General features: G+C 58.0%; 1 protein-coding gene across 4 annotated transcripts; it reads left to right on the top strand.

The window, feature by feature from the left end:
* Nucleotides 1-859: 859 nt before the first annotated feature.
* Nucleotides 860-20,198, top strand: CSF1 (colony stimulating factor 1). 4 transcript variants are annotated; one of them, XM_035017822.1, is made up of 9 exons: nucleotides 860-1,252; nucleotides 4,476-4,598; nucleotides 5,822-5,884; nucleotides 7,491-7,661; nucleotides 11,056-11,203; nucleotides 12,385-13,403; nucleotides 13,986-14,038; nucleotides 14,399-14,457; nucleotides 18,080-20,198. In XM_035017822.1, exons 1-8 carry the CDS (start codon nucleotides 1,214-1,216, stop codon nucleotides 14,442-14,444), a joined length of 1,662 nt encoding a protein of 553 aa, XP_034873713.1. In that variant the 5' UTR covers nucleotides 860-1,213; the 3' UTR covers nucleotides 14,445-14,457; nucleotides 18,080-20,198. The 4 variants fall into 4 exon arrangements, with proteins under 4 accessions (XP_034873713.1, XP_034873715.1, XP_034873716.1 ...); XM_035017825.1 differs by having other exon boundaries at nucleotides 865-1,252; nucleotides 13,273-13,403; XM_035017823.1 differs by lacking the exon at nucleotides 860-1,252 and adding an exon at nucleotides 3,667-4,158.
* Nucleotides 20,199-20,480: the final 282 nt, after the last annotated feature.

Raw genomic sequence — 20,480 nt, 5'->3', positions numbered from 1 at the left:
TTGGGACCAGGCCACATATCCCGTATTTCCCAGGGGGTGAGGGTGGGTGGCCTCCTAGAGGGACTGAAACATTGAATCATAATGAATTCAAAAAAGAAAGAAAGCCTGAGGCTGGCATTGTAATTGATAGGCTCATCCTATTAGGCTTCATTTAGATTCGCTCTCATGGAGAGACAAAGTGTGATTCAGCATCTCTGGAAATGCATTTCCAAAAGCATCAACGGAAATCTAGGGCCCAGGTGCCAATCACCCTAGATTTGAGAGGTCAGGAAGGAGCGCTCGGGTATCAGCCAGCATTTACATCACCCGCAGTTCAAGTGCCCAGAGTGTCTCCCGGCACAGAGCAGAGCGTCCCGGCTCTGTGCCACGGGACACGGTCCCTCCGCTCCGGGCCAGGTAGCTGGCCTCCCCGCCTCTACCCTGCCCCAGAATGAGAGAGCCGAGGCTGGGCGGGCCGCCTGGGAAGAAGGGGGCTGCTGCAAACCGCTGACTCCAGCGCCACCAGGTGCTGCAGCGCGCGGCGCCCGGGGAGGCCCCCGGCTCCAGTGTTTGCCCCTGCTCTCAGCCCATTTCCTGCTCAGATTTGGGGATTTTCAGGCCTGGAGGGAAAGTCCCTCGAGAGGAATATTAGAAAGAGAGAGAGAGCGAGCGAGAGCACCGGATCTGCCTGGAGAGCGCGGAAGGAAAGAAAAGGAAAGGCTCGGTGCGAAGCGGGCGCGCGGAAGGGCGGGAGGCGGTGGAGCCCGCGTTGCTCCGCTGAGGGCTCGGGAGCTGAGCACAGAAAACAGGGCGCGCGGGAGGACTACGGGGAAGACCAGCCCCGGGGCGGGGGAGGGGAGGCGGATCAGTGGGGCTCTGGAGTGTGTCTGTGTCTGGGTTCTGTGGCAGTGCGCGCGCGCGGGTGCGTGTGTGTGTGTGAGTGTGTGTGTGTGTATGTGTATGTGCGTCTGTGTGTTTGGCGCCTGTCCAAGGTGATTTCCCATAAACCACATGCCCCACAAGTCCGCTTAAAAGGCTGTGCCGAGGAGCTGGCTAGTGGAGCCCGACTGGTGGAAAGTGAAAGTTGCCTGGGTGCTTGCTCTCGGCGCCGCCGCCCGCTCTCCGCACCCCCGGGACGGCAGCGCGGCCCTCGGCCGGGGCGCGGGCTCTGCGGCGGCCAGCGAGCGAGCGAGCGAGGGCGGCCGACGCGCCCGGCCGGGACCCAGCTGCCCGTATGACCTCGCGGGGCGCCGCCGGGCGCTGCCCTCCCACGGTAAGCGGCGGCCGCGGGGCGGCGGGGGGCCGGCGGGGCTGCGGCGGGAGCAGGCGCCGCGGCGCGGCTCCTCGGAACCGACTGCCCGGGCGCGCCGGCCGGCGACGCTCCCCCGCGGAGACCGCGGGCTCCGGTGTCCTGCCCATCTTTGCACGCCGGCTGCCCGAGGTCCCGGGCGCGCCCCGGCTGAGCCCGGTGGCGCCCTGCAGCTGCTCCCGGGGCTGCGGTACTTCCCTGGAAAGGGGAGGCTGCTCACCCCCATTGCGCGGAAGCGCACACTGAGCCACCCGCTGGCGGGAGAGAGGGGTTCGCAGCCCCGGGCAGAGGCTCTGTACCAGCTCCGTGTGAGCCCCTGCCCCTCTCCTCTGCCTCGACTCCGCCAAGAGACAGGCGCAGTGGCTGTGCGCTGAGTGTGGCGCCTTCCCCGTGGGCCACACACGTGCTTCCAGGCCCTCCTGGGGAGTGGACGCTTCTGGGTGGGGGAAGTTCAGGGGTCATCCAGCTTACAGAATGCCAGGGCCTGTGCCCAGGAACCTGCTGGCAGAAGGAAGGAGTCAGGCAAGCCTCTACTTGTTCCAGCGGCCGGCCCGAGCTACTGGGGGCTTGGGTGGCTGGATCGAGTCTGTTTTGCAGGGGACGGGACTCCAGAGCTGCCTGGGACTAGTTCTGAATCTTTTTATTGCAAAATCTGGTTCAGTCAGCTGGGGAGATCCTGGGCTTAGCAGCGGCAGAGGGAGATGGAAGGAGGGTTTGGTGGTGCAGAACCCTAGGTGCGCCAGGGGCTGCTCAGGCCTGCATGGACAGGGGGTGGTTGGAGGGGGTGGGGTCTGGACCCAACAGCCAGCACTCGCTGGGGCAGCTCCTAGAAAGCGCAGGGCGGCACTGTCAATGAATAGTAGGGTGGTCTCCCAGTAGGTTTACTTCCGAGGAGCCCTAGAGGAGAATGGGAGGAGAAACCTGGCTGGGAGAGAAGCAGACAGATATTTGGAGGGGCATGAAGGGGATTGCAGGTGGGGTTGAGAAGGAAGGGGAAGAGCAGATGGATCCAGAGGGGAGGGAGAGCCCAACTGAGAGAGAGGAGGCGGGGCTGGGAGGGGAAATGGTGGAGGGGGAGCTGATAGGCAACAAGACAAAGATAAGGGTTGGAGGGAGACCGTGAGGACAGCAAAGGTGGAGAGAGCAGGGGGCTGGTTTAGACAGGAGCAGCGGGAGGTCGGGTCCCACTGGTCCCACCGAGGCTGCTCCAGGGCCCTTGTTGATGAGGAGGAAGGGACAGGTGAGGCTGGACGGTGGGACTGAGGGATGTCTGTGGGACTGCCGCAGAGGTGCCTTCGTGGCTGTCCCAGAGTCTGAGGCCAGGCGGGTGGGAGGAAGAATGGAGGGGAAGAGCCAGCCCAGCCACATGTGAGCTGAACCAGAGTGTTAACCCTTAGGTGCCCACCCAGTTCCTTCTCTGAGGCAAAACTGGGACCCCAGGGGCAGGGGTGGGGATCCACCTTCAAAGTCAGCTTCCCACGTGGTGGCCACACTTTCTCCACACCAGTGCCTGAAATAGCTCTGAAAGCCAGGCAGCCCTTGGGGTGAAGCTGTCCTCAGACATCAATATCCTGAAGAGCTGTGGCAAGGTTGTCTTCTTGAGTATCCCTTTTTGCAGGGCTCTTTCCTCCATGCTGTCCAAAACTGGGGGCTCAGAGCCTCAGGGGCAGCCGGCCTGGGACAGAGACACACCTTCTGCCTGGCCCCGTTTCCAGTGGGTCCTGAAACTGAAGGTTCGGGAGGACCTGGGCAGCCGTTCCTACCCAGGGCTACCTCTTCAACTGCCCAGCAGAGTCCGAAGTCCCCCCATGAGTGTCCTCCCTCTTTTCCACTCTCCCTCCCCCGGATCAGGCCAGGACCCTCACCAGATCTCCTTACTGAATGGCATTGGGCCACCCCGTGCCTCCTCCCTCCAGGCCTCCCCTTCCCTCTCTCTGCCATCAACTTCTCCCCATTTCTCAAGGCCTCACCGAGGCCTCTTCTCCTTGTGCCCTCCCTGGTAGTACAGCCAGGGACTCTCCTCCCTGGTAGGAGCTAACAAACATTGGGGCTTGTAGTTATACGTAAATCAGCATGTTGTCGTGGGCTGTAGGCTGTTTCATAGCCTCCTTGTTTTTCCAATGTGCTGTTTATTTGCAGTATTTGTCTCATCATCTGGATTACTGAGGCAGAGCCCAGAGCCCAGGAAAGGGCCAGCTCTCACCCCACCCTGACAGCATTCCCTGAATCTGGGGACATCAGCTGCCAGGAGGCAACCTTGAGCTGGAGGAAAGAAGGCTCAAGAGTCCCTCTGCCCCTGGCTGGAGAAGGGGAGACCTGGGCCAGGGAGAGGGTTGAGGGGACCTTGGTGAAGAGGAGGGGGAGAGGAAGGAAGGGGAATGATGGGGTGTCAGGGGCCAGTCCCATCGCTCTGAGGATGAACAGCTCCCAGGCCAGGTGGGAGCTGAAGGAGGGAGAGATCTCAGAAAACTTCCCGGTCATGATAAGACCTGGCTGGCTGGATGCAGAGCCTGATGGGGCTCCGATAGGCTGGGATGGCCTAGAGCTGACACTCCCGCCTCTGATTAAGCCATTGGGCTCCTTTTGACACACACACCCAGAGCTCCAAAAGATCTCCAGCATGGGATAAGTTCCCAGTGAAACTGAGTTTGGGAGCTTGGTTTTTCCAGTAGCAGAGCCAGACCTGTGTGGAATCAGGTGGGAGGAAGGGCTGGGCCCAGGGAAAATATCTCTGGCTTGGAGTCTGGAAGTGGGTGCATGAACATAAACTTGAGAGGAGCGGGCAGCGCACAAGATGTCTGGCTCGTGTTTGATGTTACAGGGACACAACAATGAGCAGATGCAAGTCCTGCATTCAAGGAGTTTCCTGTGTAAGTGAAATTGAGACTGGTAGGAACACTTCCCAGGTCCTCATGAAAAGTTCAGAGCGTAGTCAGGCTTGGCCTCGTTAATCTGGGAAGGCTTCTTGGAGGAGATGACATGTGGGTAGTTATCAAGGGAGAGGAAGACTGTGCATGCCAGTTAGGAAATCCTGAGAAAGCTGGGTTTGGGGAACGCTGCATCCCACGGCAAGGGTCAGGGCCTGGAGCACTGTAGGTATGAGGTTGTTGTTTCTCCCCTCCTGGCAGGGCGTGGGGCTTCCTAGGGAGACGGAGAGCTGGCAGTAATGACGCCCTCTCTGTCACAGACATGGCTGCAGCCCCTGCTACTGCTGGTCTGGCTCCTGGCGAGTGGGAGTATTACCGGGGAAGTGTCAGAACACTGTAGCCACATGATCGGGAACGGACACCTGCAGTTCCTCCAGCAGCTGGTGAGTGTGCGGCCATGCCTATCTACCTTCTCCCTACTGGGGAAACTGAGGCAGGAGCCAGGGAACAGGGTCAAAGGCAAGGGCTGCAGGCAGAGAAATACGGCTGTGCAGGCCATGATTCATGGCTCCACTGATGCTCTGCTCCTTGACCTTCTCGGGCTCAGGACCTCTGACCCACACCCGACCCCGAAGCCCTCTGTGACTCTGCCGCAGCCAGTGGACAGGGAGGGCTTCCAGCAGGTTGCCTGGGTTAATGGTTGCTTGGAAGGTCAACCGTGGACTCGGAGGAGGCTGGTGAGGCCTGCTCTCCCTCAGTGAGATGCTGCCTCCAGGGAGCCAGCCCAGCCTGCCTCCTGTGTCCAGATGTTGCCTCTAACTCCTGGGGCACCAGGGCCACCGCCAGATCTGGATGGGAGGCTCCTGCCTCACTCCCAGCCCTCCACCCTCCCTTTCCTGGCTCTTGCCTGAGCCCTGGGGCTGGGAAGGACTGCTCACCAAGGCCGCCATGAAGGAACCCGTGCCTTATTCTAATCGGGCTGCCAGAGAGGTCAACAATTCCAAATGTGGTTCAGCCAGGCAGAATCAGGTTACCATCATGGCCGCGGTCCTGCTCAGAAGAGAATTTACCATCCCTCTGGCCAGCCAGGCAGGGTGGAGCACCACTGGCTAAGGCCGGCTCCAGGGCCCTGAGCTTGGGGCCTGTAGGCTGGGCCTGCTGCCTCTCTTACCTCTACACTTTTCCTCTTGCATGTAGCTGCTGTAGCTGTCCCAGCTAGACCAAGAGCCACAGCATTCTCCAAGGCTTAGAATGCTCTGGGGGCCAGGGAGGGCTTTAAGGACATCTAGCCCCAGCCCCTATAGATCCTGAATCCCCAGAGCTTGTCTAGCTTATGCTTGAATTCCTGCCACGATAGGGAGCTCACTGCTTGTCATGGAAGATTATGCCCTGTATCCTCTTAGAGAGTTCTTCCTTATAACTAACGGCTCTTTGTCAGATTTCATGGAGTGGGAGGTGGAAGGAGGAGACTTCTTGTTCTTCTACAGCCCACCCTGGGCATGTGGGAGGTACAAGTCTTTCCCTTGGCTCTGTCTTTCCTGGTATGGTTGGTGGGGAGGTAGAGGAGGATCAAACCTGATCCACCCAGAAACTCTAGTCTTTATTCTCAGGTGGGCTCAACTGAGCTGCAGACACCTGGCTGCCACTGGCCTGCTCTCTCTTACAGATCGATAGTCAGATGGAGACTTCCTGCCAGATTGCCTTTGAGTTTGTAGACCAGGAGCAGTTGGTGAGTTATGGTTATTTCCAAGGCCCATGTGCCGGCCCTCTATGTGCTTCCCAAGGTGGGTATATGTGGGAGCATGAAGGGAGGAGAAATCCTGTAACTGGGCAGGGTGAGGGTGGGAGGATCACTGGTGCTCAGTCCTGGGGTGCCAGGGTCCAGGGCTGAGCAGGGTCCTCGAGTCCCCTGCTGCTCCCTTCTCCTGGCCCCAGCACCTATCAAGGTCTTACTATGCGCCAGGCACTTTCGAATTTCCGATGGTAGAGCTCTGTGATATGCTAATCTTGCTTATGGTCCTCAGGGAGGTTAAGGGAGCATAGCTACTAAGTGGTGGAGGCCTGATTTGAACCCAGGCAGGCTGGCTCTAAGGCCTAGGGCAAACCCGTATGACTTCTGGGTCACATGCTTTGCTGAAGGATGACAGTCCATCCAACAGGCAGAGAAGCAGCCAGGGAGTCAGTCCAGCCCTTTCCCTCTTCCTCCTACCCCACGCCCAGCCAGCCACCAAGGGCTGCTGGTTCTGCCTCCCAGCAGCTCTGGGTTCTGCCCCAGTCTCTCCCAGTCAGTTGCTTGGACTGTTTCAAGAGCCTCCTTAAGAGGCCTCTCTGCTTCTACTGCACCCATCATCCCGCCAGTAGGGGGAGCTCTCGGAACTCCAACCTATTACCTTCATTTCTCTCCCAAACCTGTCAGGGCCCCCCTCACTGCAGGAGAAAGCCCAGGCTGGTCAGCTTGGGGTTACACGGCACAGTCCTGCCCACCACCACCACCTCCCACCCGGTTGTCTGCCCCTTCCGGCCTCCCAGCCTTTGCACAAGCTCTTCCTGTGCCTGTGATGCCTTTTCAACTGCCCCCACCCCACCCCTTATTCCACATCTGTTCATCTTTGCGCCTCATACAAGAATCACTGTGATGTGCCCGGAAGTTGCTTCCATCTCTGCGCTTCTGCACACCTGACCCATACACATGTCTGTTAGAACTGGAGACCACCTCGTGGCCCAAAGAATAGCTTCAGTATTTCACTCACTCACTCACACCTTAACAAGCGTAGCAAGTTTCCTTCACTAGGAAATGATAGGACTGGGTACTAGGAATAGCTAAAGCAGAGTCTCCCTTGAGGCAACTGCCATCTCTCAGGGAGACAAAACACTGAGGTTATTCTTTGGACCCTTGGGTGGTCTTTAGTTCCCCTGTAGCCTGGAGGATTAGAAGGAGCCACGTGGTAAAGGACTTTTTGCGAAAGCAAGCTAAAAGAGAGACAGAGACAGAGAGCATTCCCCCAGAACCCACCCTACCCATGAGCCCCCATTCTAATTAAAGCCTCATCTTCCAGAAATCTGAGGATGTCTCTGATCAGAACCCCATGTCTTTTCCTCTACCCCAATTCCCAGCAGTTCCAGATCCCAGAGAGAGAGCATGAAAGAGCAGCTGGAGTCAGCGCCCCCCTTCTTGCTGGAGGGGCACGGCCCTCCCCTCAGGGGCAAATCCCCTCAGGGGCAGGCATAGGGCAGGCTGCAGCCCTCCATCTGCCAGGGATGGGGGCACCTGTCACAGAGCCTGGTTTCCCAGACCACCTCAGCCAGACCATAAACTCCAGGTTCTCATTTTTCAGAAAGATCCCGTGTGCTACCTTAAGAAGGCATTTCTCCTGGTGCAAGACATAATGGAGGACACCATGCGCTTCAAAGACAATACTCCCAACGCCAATGTCATCGTGAAGCTCCAGGAACTGTCTCTGAGGCTTAAGAGCTGTTTCACCAAGGACTATGAAGAGCAGGACAAGGTAGGAGTGTTGTGGAGCTGGGAGCACGGAGTGAGAGCAGAGGGTGTCTTTGGTGGTCCCATGCCTGCCCATATGCACAGAGGTGTGTTCCCGTGCCCCCCCCTCCCCGTGTCATTGTCATTGTGCACTCACGCTCTCGTTCACGGATTCACCCCACGCACCTCTGCTAAGGACTTGCCAGGCAGGGGACAGTGCTAGGCCTTGACGATGTCATCGTGAGCAAGAAGCGCATGGTTCCCACCTTTGCGGGGCTTCTGGTAAGGGGAGGCTGGCCACCATTAAACAAAGAATGACACAAATAAATAGCGTTACGGAGCGTGAGGACTATTCGTTCATTCAACAAGTAGTTCCTGAGTGCCTATTGGGAGCCAGGTACTGGTCTGGACGCCAGGAAACAGCTGGGATCCAACCAGACAAAAACCTTCACAGGCAAGGCTCTTACATTTTGGGGGAGGGGGTGAGACAGTTAACAAAACATATGAGTAAAATATGGGCGAATGTAGGGTGGCAATGACCAGGCAAAGGAAGACCTGAAGGAGGTGAGGGAGGGAGCCATGAAGGGGGGCTTCCTGGGGCTCTGAGAGACAAAGGGCACTCTCACTTAAAAAGGGGGGGTAGGGAAGAAGGGAAGGAGAAGGCTCCCGAGTAAGAGAATATTCATTGGAGGGCCAAAGAGGAGTAAGAGTTAGGAAGCAGTGAGGCTGGTCAGAGAATTCCAGAACAGGGAAGGCTACACACAAAGCCCTGAGGTGGGCTATGTGCACATTCAGGAGCCCAAAAGGTGGTCACCAGGGCCAAGGCGTGGAAGAGACAGAGAGAGGGGAGGAAGCAGGACCCAGGGGGGCCCGTGGGGGGCCTTAAAGACGTGGGATGTTGTCTGAAGTGTGAGGGATGCCCTGGTGAACAAGCGAGTGACCCAGTTGGACTTAACTGTGAGGTGGGTTTGGTAGCCCTGCGGAGAGTGGACTGCAGGGGGCAGGAATGGAGGCTGGGAGACCAGCATGGGGCACAAGTTGGGGTCGGAGTCACTAGAGGCTTGGACTAGGGTGCTGCGAGTGGACCAAGTGGCTCTGCTCCCAGGACCAGTTTGGAGGAAGGACCCACAGGATTTGGTGGGGCCGTGGGGGTGAGCCGCCGAGGGAAGGGAGGTCTCCAGGATGCTTTTGTCTGGAGCACATAGGAGATCCCATGAGCTGCCGAACTTCCGAAATGGGCAAGATCAGCAGGCAGAGCAGGCTCGGGGGAAGAGCAGGAGCTCAGTTTGGGGTACATGAACCCCATGTTGTGAAACAGCCAAGCGGAAATGCAGAGCAGACAGCTGGACACACAGGTCTTGAGTTGGGCCGGCGAGACGCGCACGTAAGAGGAATCAGCAAGGATGTCCCGTGTGAAGGCAGGACATGGTAGGACAGGGCCCTGGGACCCCAGGCCTTGGAAGCCAGTCAGACACAGGGACCTGATGAGGACACTGGGAAGGAGCAGCCTGAGGGGCAGGAGGAAAACGAGGGGACTGATTTCGCTGGGCCCATGGAGAAGAGTGTCTCAAGATGGAAAGAGTAGTCACCTTTATCAACCGGGGTTGAGAAGTCAAGCAAGACGAGGGTGGAAGAGTGTCCGATGGGCCTGGCAGCGCGCAGCTGCTGCCCGAGGTGCGTGCTGATGGGGGTGAACGGAGAAGTGGAGCTCGGCTCCACAAGGGCCCAGAAAAAGGGCAAGGTCGCCAGAGGGAGTGTGGGATTGCAGGAGGAACCATTTTTACCGAGGGGTATTAAAGCTGAGGTGTTCCACTGTTCAGGTTCACACGTATCCCTTGGGGAGCTTGTTTAAATTCCAGATTCCCAGGATACACCCCAAGAGAGTCTGATTCGCTGGATCTGTGGGCGGGCCTGGGAATCTGCATTTCCACCAGCCTAGATCCAGCGTGGAAGCAGCAGGGTGGACTCGAGGAGGGAGGGAGCCTCAAGGCTAGAGGAGCCGGTCTGCTGAGGGGTTCAGAGCCCCTGAGGAGAGAAGGCACCGCCTCTGTGTCAGAGGTGGGCAGTGGGACCTTCTGTCTGCTGGTTGCGGTCTTCTCTTTGAAGTATGAGGTGAGGCACGAAGGAGACAGAGGTTTATGAAGAAAGGCAAGAGAGCACCAGCATCCCTCTTTCTGACAACAGCCCTGGTGGGGAAGCTGGAAGGGATGGTGGTTCTGACTTTACAGAAGAGGAAAGGAACCCAAACTGGGTGGTCCACTGGGCCAGTGTCACCTAGCTGGTGAGTGGTGCAGCTGAGCGCAGGTCTTCTCACGCCTACGTTCGTTCATTCATCCATCGGGGCAACATTTCTCCAGGGCCTCCTCTGCACAGGCCGTGGGCATTCAGAGATGGGTTCGAGGACCTCACAGCCTAGTAAAGCTTACAGTCCTTCCCTATGCAGCCCAGTGTCAGGAAAGGCTCGGTATTTGGAAGTCATCAGCAAGTAGGCCGCCAGGAGTGTGTGGAGCTTCTCAGAGCTCCAGTGGGTGTGGGGAGCCTGGGTCCTATGAGCAGAAGAGAAAAGCACAGCTCAACAGGCAGGCCTGGGGGTAGCTTCAGCTCCCTTCCAAGGCCTACCAATGCCAGAGAAGGACCCAAGGCCCTGTGGCCTGCTCTCCACCACCGCAGGATGATCCTTCTAAGACTTGAGTCTTATCGTGCCACCACCCACCTCCCTAACAACCGCTCAGATGTTTTGTCTTTGCTCTGTGGATCAAGTTAACAGTTTTCGACATGGCCAACAAGGGCCTGCAGGACCTGGCCCTTGCTGACCTCTCTCAGTTGCCTCTCTTGTCACCTTCTTCCTAGATGGCACTACTGTAGCCTCTCTAGCTGTCTTTCAGTCTTTTGACATTTCAGGCTCTTTCCTGCCTCAGAACCTTTGCACAGTCTGTTCCTACCACCCAGACAGCTCTCTCCAACCCCCCACCTCCTTTCCTGGTTGACTCTTGCTCATCTTTCCATTGGTTCCATGGGGAAATTCCCCATGAGCCCTCATTTAGTTCCCCGTTGTTATACATTCTCAGATCATTCTGCACTTGTCCATGTGACTCACTGCGCTCGTAACAGCGTGTTTAAGGCCAATGCCTTGCCGGACTCAGTGTCCAGCTCGGCCAGCGACCATGTCTTTGGTGTTCGTTGCATGATTCCCAGGTAATTGCCTGGCACACAGATATGTGTTAAATAGATCTGCGAATAAATGGCATATCTCAAGATCTCAGGACTGATTCCACCACAGACCAGGGGCGAGGGGAGGGAGAAAATGAAAGAGAAAAAGAAGACGGATGTGAGAAAGGCCAAGGGAGTTTGGCAAACAAGCTAGAGACATGGACCAATGCTCCTCCTCACCGAGGGGGGCCCCCCTGCTCTCTTTCCAGGCCTGTGTCCGAACTTTCTATGAGACACCCCTGCAGTTGCTGGAAAAGATCAAGAATGTCTTTAATGAAACAAAGAATCTCCTGAAAAAGGACTGGAACGTTTTCAGCAAGAACTGCAACAACAGCTTTGCTAAGTGCTCCAGCCAAGGTAAGCACCGAAAGGGCCAGCGAGTGCAGGACAAGGGGAGGGTGTAGGGAAGAGAGCAGGGATTGGGAGGTGAGACGTGGGGCCAGAGGGAGGCCGGAAGGACCCTGGGGAGGCAGCCTGGCTGCTACTCGTGCTCCTGTGTGTGCAGATGTGCTTTTCTCGTGTACATATGTGGCTTCATGTACCTCTGGGCGGTCCTGGGCACATGTCTTTTCTGACATGTGTGTGCATGCACACCAAATATGTCTGCATGTGGAGGCATCAAGAAGGATCATGCTGGTGGCTGTGAGATTAGGGAAGGGGAAAGGGGCCCCTCTCGGAGAGCCCTGTAGGCATGGAGGCTTTCCCCACCGGCTCTGCAGGCTGGCTGAACGTACAGGGGCTTCCATGGAGAGAGCGAGGCTCCATCTGGCAGTCAGGGCCCTTGCGCCAGGAGCCCTGCTGTGAACCACCAGGATACCCTGGCTCCAGAAGTCCCCAGGATGCCTTAAGTGTCCCCTCAAGGGAAAAGGCTGGATTTGAAGTCTGAGCATCGTGCAAAAGCTTCCCGTGCAGGCCCAGCCGCACACATGCGTGCCCTGCGTGTCCTCGTCTCTGCGTCCCATTCCACGTGTGCCCTCCTACACTCAACCTTGCTCCCCGAGGCAGGGGCTGAGGCCCTGCGAGCTGCCAATGGCCCAGTCCAGTCTCGTTGCTTCAGTCCCAAGGCCTCAAGTTTTGGCCACGTTCCAGCCCCAGCTTGTCCCCACCCGTGGTTGTGGCTGTGTGGCCCCCTGGCTATGCATGAAACCACCTCGCTGCTTTCCAACTGACACTGTCTATGGGACTTGAGGGTGACTTGTGTTAGTCCGGGAGGCCACCACTCCACCTCTGGGCTAGCTGCTGCTCAACCCCGGCTTGGCACCTCGCCAGCTGGAACTCCAGGAAAGGCTGTCCCCTGGTCTTCCCTGCCCCCGGCCCCTGGCCTGTGCCTCTAAACCCCACTCTTTGCTCTCTGCCTGGCTCTGATCCTGTCCTCTCCTCAGCCCCAGCGCTGAATTAGGGGGTGAGGGACCCCCGGACCCATATCCCTCTCTCCACCCCTCCCCTACCCGCCCCCCCCCCCGGGAAAGCTGTGCCGGAGGCTGGTGACTCTATCTCCTCCCCGTCTTTCTCTCTCCCTCTCTCTGTGGTTCTTTCAGATGTGGTGACCAAGCCTGATTGCAACTGCCTGTACCCCAAAGCCACCCCTAGCAGTGACCTGGCCTCTGTCTCCCCTCAGCAGCCCCCTGCCCCCTCCATGGCCCCTATGGCCGGCTTGACCTGGGCTGACTCTGAGGGGACAGAGGGCAGCTCCCTCTTGCCCAGTGAGCAGCCCCCCCGCCCCGTGGACCTGGGCCCGGGAAGTGCCAAGCAGCGACCACCCAGGAGCACCTGCCCGAGCTTTGAATCTCCGGAGCCCCCGGGTGTAGAGGCCGGCCCCGGCGGAGATGCACGTCAGCCCCGGCCCTCTGTCGGGGACCCCGTCCCTGGGATGGAGGACGCTCTTGACTCTGCATTGGGCACCAACTGGACCCTAGAAGAGGCCTCCGGAGAGGCTAGCGAGGGTCCCATACCCCAAGGGGCAGAGCTGGGAGGAGGCAGAGTCCAGGCCGAGACGACCGCCAGGCCCAGTGACCGCCTGTCAGCACCTTCTCCACTGCCCTACTCAGCCAGCGGCCAGCAGCCGGACGACATGCCTGGTGCACCCCTGCCCACGGTGGGCCCTGCGCGACCCGCTGGCCAGGCCCAGAGTCACACCCTTGAGAAGACAGACCGTCCATCTGCCCCGCCCAGAGACCACCAGGAGCTGAGCTCTGCCAGGACCCCGCCGCGGCCCCCGCGAGGCCTCAGCAGTCCCTCGGCCCTCTCTGCACAGCCAAGGCTTCCCAGAAGCCACTCGTGGGGCTATGTGCTGCCCCTCGGGGAGTTGGAGGGCAGAAGGAGCACCAGGGATCGAAGGAGCCCCACAGAGCTGGAAGGAAGACGAGCAAGTGAGGGGGCGGCCGGGGCCCCGGCCCCTTTTAACTCCGTTCCTTTGACTGACACAGGCCATGAGAGGCAGCAGGAGGGACCCCCTGACCCTCAGCTCCCCGGGTTTACCTTCCGCCTGCTGGTGCCCGGCATCATCCTGGTCCTGCTGGCCGTCGGTGGTCTCCTGTTCTACAGGCGGAGACGGCGGGTAAGGAGAGCCCCCGAGAGAAGGAGGGCAGCCCATGGGGCCAGGGGCACAGCCTGGGTGCAGGAGCGGGTCAAGCAAGTCGGAGGATTATTGGGCACTGCCTGGGTTCTTTCGACGCCAAGGCGGGGGCCCAACTGAACACAGAAGATAGGAGGTTGAAAGGGAGGGTTTCTTCAAAAAGGGGGAGACCCAGGCTTATAAGGTGAACAGGAAGGGAGCGGGAGAGAATATTCTTGGGCTGAGAGTGGGAAGAGAACCCACAGGTGAGGGGAGCTGGCCGAGGAGAGTGCTGCTGTGTCGGATGTCAGGGCAGGATGTTCACTGGGAGTTCTGCGGAGCCTGGGCCCATAGGGATCAGCCTGCATGGAGACTGCATGGGGAGAGGAGAGGGGGCATCCCCAGCAGGGAGGCCTCAGGATGCTCTCCTGGCCCGGCGGCTCATCCCCACATCTGGGTGGCTGGGGGAGACTTTGATAACTCTCTCATCTACTCCCCTGGCCAGCCCTGCCTGGGGGTGAGGCCACAGTCCCCACACCGTTCCATAGCTCCTCAGTGAACCTGCTCTTTACTGTCTGTCCCCAGAGCCATCGAGAGCCTCAGACAGTGGATTCTCCCATGGAGCAACCAGAGGGCAGGTGAGAGTTTCCAGGGGGTGGGGGTGCTCTGGACGGCAATGGCGGGGGGGGGGGGGGGGGCGCGGATATGGCTGTCTTGGCGTCTGTCTCCCTTCTAGATCTGGGGGAGATTTTCTTTCATTTGCTTTGAGGAAGTGGAGCTCAGAACAGGATGGAAGGCGGAGAGGAGAAAGGGCGTTTCTTCTTTCCTAGATATCTGGGATTTTTCCTGATTTCTTCCTAGGGTTAGGCAGTTCTGGGTCTTCTGAATCTCAGAGGGCTGGAGCACATGCATGGGAGGGTTGGGGGAGAAACTTAAGGGGTTCCCTCACTCCTCAGCCTCTGCTGAAGTCTTATGCCAGCCCTATGCTCTGCCTGCAGCCCCCTGACCCGGGATGAGGACAGACAGGTGGAACTGCCAGTGTAGAGGGGTTTCTAAGGTAAGACTCTGATTTGGATTTCTCTCCGCCCCTTTAAAATGAGCTACCCCCTTTTCTAACCACCCGACCTTGGTGATACCACCTTGACTTCCTCCCCTCCTACTCCCTTTTCCATCCATCACCAGATCCTGCCTACTGTCTCCTTTCGGGATCCTCAGGTCTCCCCCCACCCCGTTTCCCACCCCCCCCTCAGTCTGAGGCCAGGCACTATTAGCCATGCATCGGGTTATTATTTCTGTATTCGGTTTCTAGTCTTGCTGCCACCTTCCATTCCAGAGCAACCAAAATCTTGCATGGTCTTCACCCTCCTGGGGAATTTGCATCACCAACCACTCCAAGCCCAAACCTTTCTCACCTGGGCTCCCAGGCTCCTCCAGCAGCTGGCCCTAACACCCACCTCTTGCCAGCTTTCTATTGGTCTGCACCCTTCTCCCCAGCCAAGATCATTTCTACGTCCCTGGTTTTAGATCCATGGATCCATAGAACCTTAGTCTTGGAAAGGCTCTTGGAGGTCCTTTGGCCAGCATCCCACTCTATAGGGGTCTCCCCTCTTTGCATTCCCGACAGGGCATCAGCCAGCTGCTGAGCCCGTACTCCCAGTCCCAGGCAAGCTCCCTGTCATCTCTCAGGAGCGCTGTGAGGAGGTCCTTCCTCCAGGGAGCTTCCCTGCCCCCTCCACGATGATCCTCCCTCCTTTTCTCATGAGAGCCCTCCAGTGTCTCAAGTCAGTTATCCATATCCCCTTTAAGAATTCTCTAAACTAAGTGTGGCCAAGTCCCTCAAACATTCCTTATATGGTATGGTTTTCAGACCCCTCACCATCCTGGTCGCCCTCCTTTGGACACACTCATTTGTCAGTGTCCCTCTGAAAATGGGGCACGCAGCCTTGGACACAGTGCTCCAGATGTTGTCTACCAGCTCAAAGTACAGTGGGACTGTTGCCTTCCTTTATCTGGACCATATTCTTCTACTTGTGCAGATCCAGATTGCATTAGTGGGGTTTTTGTTTCTTTGTTTGTTTTTTTAACAGCTGTATCATACTGTCATACGTCGAGCTTGTGGTCTCTTAAAACCCCGAATTCCATTTCCCATAAACCTCTGTCAAGCCAGGCCTTCTCTCCCATACGTGGACAACTTCGTTTTTTAACCTGGGTGCAGGAGTTTATAGGTGTCCTTGTTAAAACCACCTTGTTGGTTTCTGTCCATCACCTGAGCCAGTGGAAATTGTTTTAAATCCTCATTCTGTCTTCCTAGCCCTCCCAAATGTGTTCCCTGCACGTTGAGGAGTGCCTTCTATTGTTCTCACCCACGTTGTTGATAAAGATGTAATCCTTATCGTTCCTCAGCCCTGGCCCCCCGATTCCAGGCACCCCCCCCCTCCGGTTCTTCCAGATTGACTCCACCACCCCCTGCTTGCTCTTCAGTTCCTACCCCTCAGCCCTTTTGTATTTGGTTAATACTATATCATTTGCACTTATTTGGATGTTGTTTTTATCCATTTTCAAACCTTCTTCTATGTGTATATGTACATTCCACATCCCTAAGAAGGCTGTAAGCCCCTTGAGGGCAGGGACTGTGTCTTCCACTTTTTTGGGCATTTTTTTTCTATTCCATGTTCTCATACAGAGAGGGCTTCTCCATACTTGCCAAGAACTCAGTAAATGTGGCCTGATTGGCTTAAGAGTTGACTGACCACCTGAGCCTGGCCAGCTGTCTCTAACTGACCAGCTTTCTGGGTGACCCCGTTAGCCAGCTAACTAATCGACTCTGACTGACTGGCTGACCAGCTGGCTAGGTGACTGACTGACCAACCGACTAACTGGTAACTGCTTAACTGGCTGTTTGATTGGTGGTGAGCTGACTGGCTAACTGACTAGCTAGTTATCTAATGGCCTGACTTGCTGACTGGCTGGCTGGCCGACTAGCTGGGGTAACCCATTCGAGCTTCCAGTCACACCCCGTGCCAAAAGCAAGTGAGCGCCTTAGGACCTTCCCATGTGTACAGTGACAGGTCTGGGCCACTCCTTGACAGAAAGGGGACCTAACAAGCTCTCAGAATCAGGGGAGCCTATTTAGAAAAGAGCATGAAGCAACATACCTGCAACCCTGGGTTCCCCATTGTTGGTGGGATGGGCTAAGATGGGTGAGCGGATCAGATGGGACACAGGCAGGGCTGTGAGGGTGACCCAGACCCCCTCAGGACTGGTAAAGCAGAGGAGGGACCGAGGTCCCTGGGTCCTTCGTGGCTCAGGGCTGCACCACCCTCTAACTGGTTGCCGACCTTCCCCTCTTGGTCTTGGCCCTCTGCCCCATCTCCTCTCCGCTCCTCCTCTGCTTTCCCTGCCTGCCTGTTCTCAGGTCCTGACAACCTTTCCTCTTCCTCCCCTCAAGATTTCACTTAGAGAGGGAACCCAGGGCAGGGGTCACAGCCGGACCCTGCTTGGATCAGTAGGTCCAGCCCAGGCCCCAGGAGCCTCAGGAGATTCAGGGCCAGCCCCTAGACTATCTACCACTCTGACAAGAGAGAGGAAAAACACAGAGGCAGAGAGACTGATGGAGGGACTCTCAGAAAGAAAACACAGATCCCAGCCCTCCACTACAAGGAATGAGGACATAGGGGCGGTGGAACTCACCCACTTGGTCCTTCCCTCCTAGCCCCAGCAGGGCCTGTGGCCCAGCTGTACCCAGCATGGCTCATGTCCAGTTTATGGTTCTCCCTTCTTCCCTCTCCAGAGTATGGGAATGGGCTGGGAGCCAGAAGCTGTGGTCCCATCTGCCCTCCTCGTCCATCATGGACTTTACCAGTAGGGCCTATGGATGGTCAGGGAGGGTAGCTCCACACAGGATCCAAAGTCAAACTGTTGGATGGAGTCCAGGGGATTTCTGCTCTGGGAACAAAGCGTTCCGAGGATGCTGGGCAAAGGACTAGGATGGGGGTGGGGTTGGAGAGAGCAGGGCCTTGCTTCCCTTGCAGGGAGGCAAGTCCCTTGGCCCACCAGGAAGGAGGCTGGGCTGCTTAGCGGTTAGCACGCCAGGTGGCAGGATGGAAGTTTCCTTGTTCCGGAACTGACTCTGGTTCTTCCTCTTGATTACCTATGACCTGCTGTCCAGAGTATCATGTGTGATGACCCTCTGTGATGAATGGTGTAGGGGTGGGAATAAGAAATTCTTATTATAAGAAATGCTAGAGTTTACAGGCATCACCCTTGGCTCATTGGCCCCAGGCCAGTGAGACGTTCTTACCTGAGGAGGGGTCTAAGGACACTCAGGTGCCCCCTTCCCTCCCTGTCAGACTCCGCCACTCGAGCAGCGGCCGACCCCCTCTCGGGCCTGCTTAAGCCTCTCCCAGGCCCCTTTACCTCCCCCTGTGGTCCCTAGTTCCCCAGGAGGAGGTGGGAGGTGAGGCCAGTCTGGCCAGAGGCTTGGGCCGCTGCCAGGAAAAGCCGCCTGGTTCCTTGTGGTGTCTGGGGTGGCTGGGAAGGCGAGGGACAGGACGGGAGGAAGTCTTGTGCAGCACCACCACCAGCCCACAGGAACGCTATGCCTCCCCCACCCATGTCCTCAGCGACCCCCTCCGTCCACTCCCACTCAGCTGACCGGTCCTTCTTTCTCTTCCCTACAGCTGGGCACACAGGACAGTCTCTCCACAGGAGGAGACGTGATGGGAGCGTCCACCACCACCCCTCCCCAGCCGTTCTCTTGGGAATGTGACCTGCCTACCACAAGGGCTCCTGCCTGCCAGGACTAGAGCAGAGCAGCGAGGCTGGGGTCCCCCTGCCCTCGACCCTCAGACTCTGGACTGACTAGGAGAGGGCTGGAGGATGCCCCCCACCCCCACGCTGCTGATATTTATCATGGGCCCTGGAGGCTCCCATCCACTGGAGGAAGGCTGGGAAGTTCGGCTGAGGACCCTCTGCGCCTCAGGGGCTGTGTCCTCCTCCCACTCCCCTCCAAGCCACACCTGGGCCAGGGACCCGGATGCCCGCAGGATGTGGGAGAGCAGGAAGGGCACTGAGGAATGGAAGAGCCCTTGTGCCCAGAGGACCGCCTGGTGTCAAGGGATCCCAACACCGGCAAGCAGGGACTTGTCTCCGGAGAGAGAAACATGAGATTGGCAGGGCGGGCCAGCGTCCCGGCTGGATTTCTCGTAAAGGTGTGCAGCCCAGAAGCCGGGAAGAGAAGGTTTCCGGGGCCTGCTAGGTCCCTGCTGACAGCCCGGAGGGGGCCTACACCCTCTCCGCTTGCCCAAGTGCCCTCTGCTGGTGGCCAGGCGGAGAGGGGAGGCCAGCCCTGCCCTCGGGACCTGTCTGGCTTGGCTCCGATGCCAAGCGGGAGAGCCAGCTCTGGCGTCTGCCCCACCTTCCCTCCAGCTCTGCCAGCGCTTCTCCGGGAGACTGCGCAGAGGCTCCCCTCCTGAAGGAAGCCATTGCACTGTGAATACTGAACCTGCCTGCTGAACAGCCCGCCCCATCCATCCCCGTGAGCGAACGTCTGTGCACCGTCCTGCCCCTCCAGCCTCTCGCCAGCGCCCTGCACCGGGGCCCCGAGCTGGCCTTGCCTGTCGACTGAGGGAGCCCCTAAGCCCTGACCTTCTGCTGACCCAGGCTTCGACTCTCCAGGGCGGATGGGGTGGGAGAAGCAGCTGGGCCGCCAGCCAGAGCTGGTCTTTAGGCTGCATCGTGTTGTTCGCAGGTTTCTGCATCTTGCACTTTGACATTCCCAAGAGGGAAGTGACTAGCGGGAGGGAGGGCGGGGAGGGTAGAGGCAGACCCAGAGGGAGGCTGCAGGGCGAGCTCCCACTGAAACTGGGTCTTCGCAATTATGGATAGGCTGCGGTGGTTGGGAGAGGGCGTCTGCACCCCGACCCCGCAGCCTGGTCTCCTTCCCCATACCAGGCCCCGGCCCCATCACAGCACCCCACCCAGCTCCCATCCTCTTCCCGTCCTTTCTCTTCCCCCACCTGGGGAGGCAGTGATTCCCCAGCGCTTGCCCCTCCACTATCTCTCTGACCAGCCCAGCCAGGGTGGGAGAGGGACCAGGCATTCGCCCGCAAGTTTGCCTTGAGGGCCTGAGCTTCCTGGGCCAGCCCGTTGCCACTGCTCTGAGAGCTGACGGGAGGCTTCGGGCCCTTGATCGCGCCCCGCCTTGGTCCCTTTGTGCTGCCGTGCCCCTCCTCTCCTGCTGCCCTGGGCCCCCCACCGAGAGATTCCCCCCTTCCTGGCCTCTGGGCTGGGCCATGAACCTTTCTTCCTGCCCTCAAAAGTGGGGGTCTCCCGCCCCTCCCCCCGCCCCTGCCCTGCTGCCCTCAGCTGAAGGAAAGGCAGCGGGGAACTTGTCCTGTGGGGCTCCTTCTAGTCACAGACTCTATATTTGATGCTAGAAAATATGTATTTAAAAGTGAAAGAGGGAAAAAAAATACCCCACAGAAAGAAGGCATTCCTCCCCCACCCCAAACATAGAGTATTTTAAAAGTCAAGAAAGCAAACCCAACCCATTGCAGAAGCTCTTTGTGGGCGCTTGGTGACACAGATGTGGGAGCGCCCCCAGACCTCTGGGAGGCTCCCCTGGCTACCTGCACAGGAATCCCTTTGTTGAGGGAGCTGAGAGGCAACGTTGGCTCACACACTGTGAGATTTTGTTTTTATACTTGGAAGTGGTGAATTATTTTATATAAAGTCATTTAAATATCTATTTAAAAAATAGGAAGCTGCTTATATATTTAATAATAAAAGAAGTGCACAGGCTGCCACGTGTGAGTCATGGGAAAAGTGCTTTTGGGGCGTGGGGGGCAAAAATGGGGGTGGGCGGGCAGCAGCTGCTGGAGGAGCCCCAGCTCAGCTTTTTCCAGGACACATGGGGAAGGAAGGTTCTCTCCAGGCTGGTTACCAAAACCTGCATCATTGCTGTCCCAAACACATTCATTGGCATATCTGTTTAATGGGGAAGTAGACGGAAGCCAGCCAAACCTCAGGCCTGGCCAGTGGCCCCTGCTCCAGCCCAGCCTCACCCAGCCTGGGAAAATG

This window comes from Mirounga leonina, unplaced genomic scaffold (assembly GCF_011800145.1).
Source record: "Mirounga leonina isolate KUSES-001 unplaced genomic scaffold, KU_Mleo_1.0 Mir_173, whole genome shotgun sequence".
NCBI lineage: Eukaryota > Metazoa > Chordata > Mammalia > Carnivora > Phocidae > Mirounga > Mirounga leonina.
The sequence above is the reverse complement of the archived record's forward strand: the minus strand, read 5'-3'. Positions and strand labels throughout refer to the sequence as shown.